General features: G+C 41.7%; 1 protein-coding gene across 1 annotated transcript in view; it reads left to right on the forward strand.

Moving 5' to 3' along the window:
- The window catches only part of LOC107090504 (plexin-B2-like), a 223,629-nt gene that overhangs the window by 194,895 nt on the left and 25,718 nt on the right, over positions 1-3,016 (forward strand). Inside the window, exons 20-21 of the mRNA XM_015383917.1 lie at positions 1,258-1,394; positions 1,472-1,654. Of these exons, the coding sequence (XP_015239403.1) occupies positions 1,258-1,394; positions 1,472-1,654 (320 nt within the window). The remainder of the gene's footprint in view (positions 1-1,257; positions 1,395-1,471; positions 1,655-3,016) is intronic.

A 3,016-nucleotide genomic window follows, 5' to 3' on the forward strand; every position in this document is an offset into this window, starting at 1 on the left:
GAACAGGATGGAATCATTTCAGATTTAAAGAACTTTCAGAAGTTTGAATTCTGAATGTTACTGAACTTTTCCTTTAAAATGCCCCTAAAAGTTCAGCTGATCGCTGTTTTAGTTTCTGAAATGTTGAACCAGGCCCATCTGTTTCAGCTGCCATCTGGTTCTGATCCGTTTGTTTCTTGTCAGATCCTGACTCTGAGATATTCCAGCTACCGCCTCCTCCTGCGCTGCTGTTCTGTCTTTGCACAACTTCTAACCGCGGCGAAGTTGTTCAGAGTTTCTCTCCGTTTGAGGATGTTTATTTTTGAGCTTCCTGCTCTGCTTCTGATAACAGTGACAACAAATCTGAAACACAAACAAGGCAAATGTTTGAGAACAGCCTCAGACGTGTGCAGGGCGGATTGTAAGAGCGCACACCTGGACTCCTGCACTCTGCAGTCACTGATCCTTCATGTTTTGAAGAAGAAGGATCCCTCCCCTACTTTTGTCAGAGTCAAAACAAGCAGAGAAAAGTAAACTAGTAGTGCGCTCCTTATCTTTTATTAACTTCCTGTAACGATACACTGTGAGCACAAGAACAAATTCAGACCTTTAAAGGAGCAGAATATGTCCAGATTTCCCTCCATTGGTCTTGAATCAGATTTTTACATTCAGTACAGCAATCAGTTTTAGCCTTATCAATCTCTTTTGCTGTTGTTGCTTTTTATCTGAAATTCAAAGGTTAAAGGTTTCTAAGCAACTTGTTTGGCAACATGAAGTAGGCTAGGTCAGCGGTGGGCAACTCCAGTCCTGGAGAAATCGAATGCATACTGGAGAGATAATTCAACCATTTGATTCAGGTGTTTTTGACCAAGGATGAATCTAAATGTTGCAGGAAACCGGCCCTTAAGGACTGGAGTTGCCCACCGCTGGGCTAGGTGATCTCAAAAACCAACACAGATCAGAACCAGTGTCTAAAATCGAGTTTTAAAACTACATCTAAGACTTGTGGACTCCAGTTGGAGGCGTTATCTATCTACAAATATTGGAGAAGCTTCCTGTATGGACATTTTAACCAGAATTAATCCGACTCCTTGTCCCAGGCGTCGCAGCAGATTATTGTCATGACTATAGTAAGATTATTCTCTGCAAACTGAGACAGAAGTACAAACACGGAGGTGGCAGTGTGATCATCTGGTGCTGCTTTGCTGGAAGACCTGACATAAAGGATGTATCCATAAAGTCTTGTTAACCAGCAGTTTTTTTTATGTTTTCGTTTAGGATCCCAAACCGAAAACCGTCCATCCGTCGAAGGGTCCTGCAGCCGGAGGAACAGAGATAACCATCAAAGGAGACGCCTTGGAAACGGCTACTAAAGACGACGTTACCGTCTCCGTCGGTGACGTTGCTTGTGAAATGTAAGCAGTGTCATTTCTTTCCGGTCAGACTTCTATAAACCAGTACATCCCAGTCCTCACCGCCCTCTTTTCTCCAGTTTATCATTTGGGGAAACCATCTCCTGTAAGACCGGCCGCTATAATGGCCAGAAGGTTCCTTCAGATCTGCTGACGGTTAAGGTGAAGTACGGGAAAAACACCACCAAGGAAATCTATTCTGCTTTCCAGTACTTAGAAAACCCCAAGATCTCCGACTTCCACCCCAAAGCCAGCTTCTGTAGGTGAGTCTGTTTGTTTTATGGGAAGCTTTGACAGTCAATCAGAGGCAGAATATGCATTAATATAGTATAAAAAATAAGAGTATTTACAGACTTTAAGTTGAATCAGAAATATTGTATTCATCTGTCAATTCTTCCCTCTTAATCTTTTATTTCTGCCTCTTCAAAGCTAAACTCAACCCAGTTTATTTAAAAAGGTTTTTTACTGTTGGTATTTTTATACTTTCTCATGATGCGTTTGAATTTCTAGCTTTTTACGGTTCGTTTTATTGTCTTGAGTTAATCTTGTCGAGCACTTTGGTCAAAACAGACATAATTTAAAGGTGATTCATAAATAAAGTTTAATTGATTTCTATCCATCTGTCATCTTTCCTTCCTTGATTACTTTGTAAGTTTCCTTCTTTCCTTTGTGTCTTTTAAATGTCCAACAGTTTGGAAATTAAGTCTTTGTTTAAACCCTTTTAATCGGGGATGAACGTTGTGAAAGGAGAGGAGCTAGAAACAGTAGATATGATCCCAGTTTAGATTCAGCTTCAGATTGTTACTGGGTTCCCACTGACAGCCTGAAGATACTGGTTTGGACATTCGGACTGAACCGGTTCTGATCCAGTGACCTCTAGTTCCTCTAGTTCCTCTACAGGATGCAAACAGCTGATTACTTTCATCACTTTTAGTTTTCTGTTTTACTTTCTCCTAACTTCCCTTTTATCGCCTTTATTTATGGATTCCTCTTACTTTCTTCTTTTATCCTTTATTAGGTGCCTTCCTTCCTTCCTTCCTTCCTGTCTTAACCTCCTTCCTTTCATCCATCCTTCCTTCCTTCCTTCGTTCCTTCCTGTCTTAACCTCCTTCCATCCTTCCTTCCTTTCTTCCTTCGTTCCTTCCTTCCTGTCTTAACTTCCTTCCTTCCTGTCTTAACTTCCTTCCTTCCTTCCTTCCTTCCTTCCTTCCTTCCTTCCTTCCTTCCTTCCTTCCTGTCTTAACTTCCTTCCTTCCTGTCTTAACGTCCTTCCTTCATCCTTCTTTCCTTCCTTCTTTCCTTCCTGTCTTAACTTCCTTCCTTCCTTCCTGTCTTAACTTCCTTCTTTCCTTCCTTCCTTTCTGTCTTAACTTCCTTCCTTCCTTCCTGTCTTAACTTCCTTCCTTCCTTCCTTCTTTCCTTCCTTCCTTCCTGTCTTAACTTCCTTCCTTCAACCTTCTCTCCTTCCTTCCATCCTCCCTTCCTTCCTGTCTTAACTTCCTTCCTTCCTGTCTTAACTTCCTTCCTTCATCCTTCTCTCCTTCCTTCTTTCCTTCCTTCCTTCCTGTCTTAACTTCCTTCCTTCAACCTTCTCTCCTTCCTTCCATCCTCCCTTCCTTCCTGTC

The sequence above is a fragment of the Cyprinodon variegatus genome, unplaced genomic scaffold (genome assembly GCF_000732505.1).
Source record: "Cyprinodon variegatus isolate N-32 unplaced genomic scaffold, C_variegatus-1.0 Scaffold298, whole genome shotgun sequence".
NCBI lineage: Eukaryota > Metazoa > Chordata > Actinopteri > Cyprinodontiformes > Cyprinodontidae > Cyprinodon > Cyprinodon variegatus.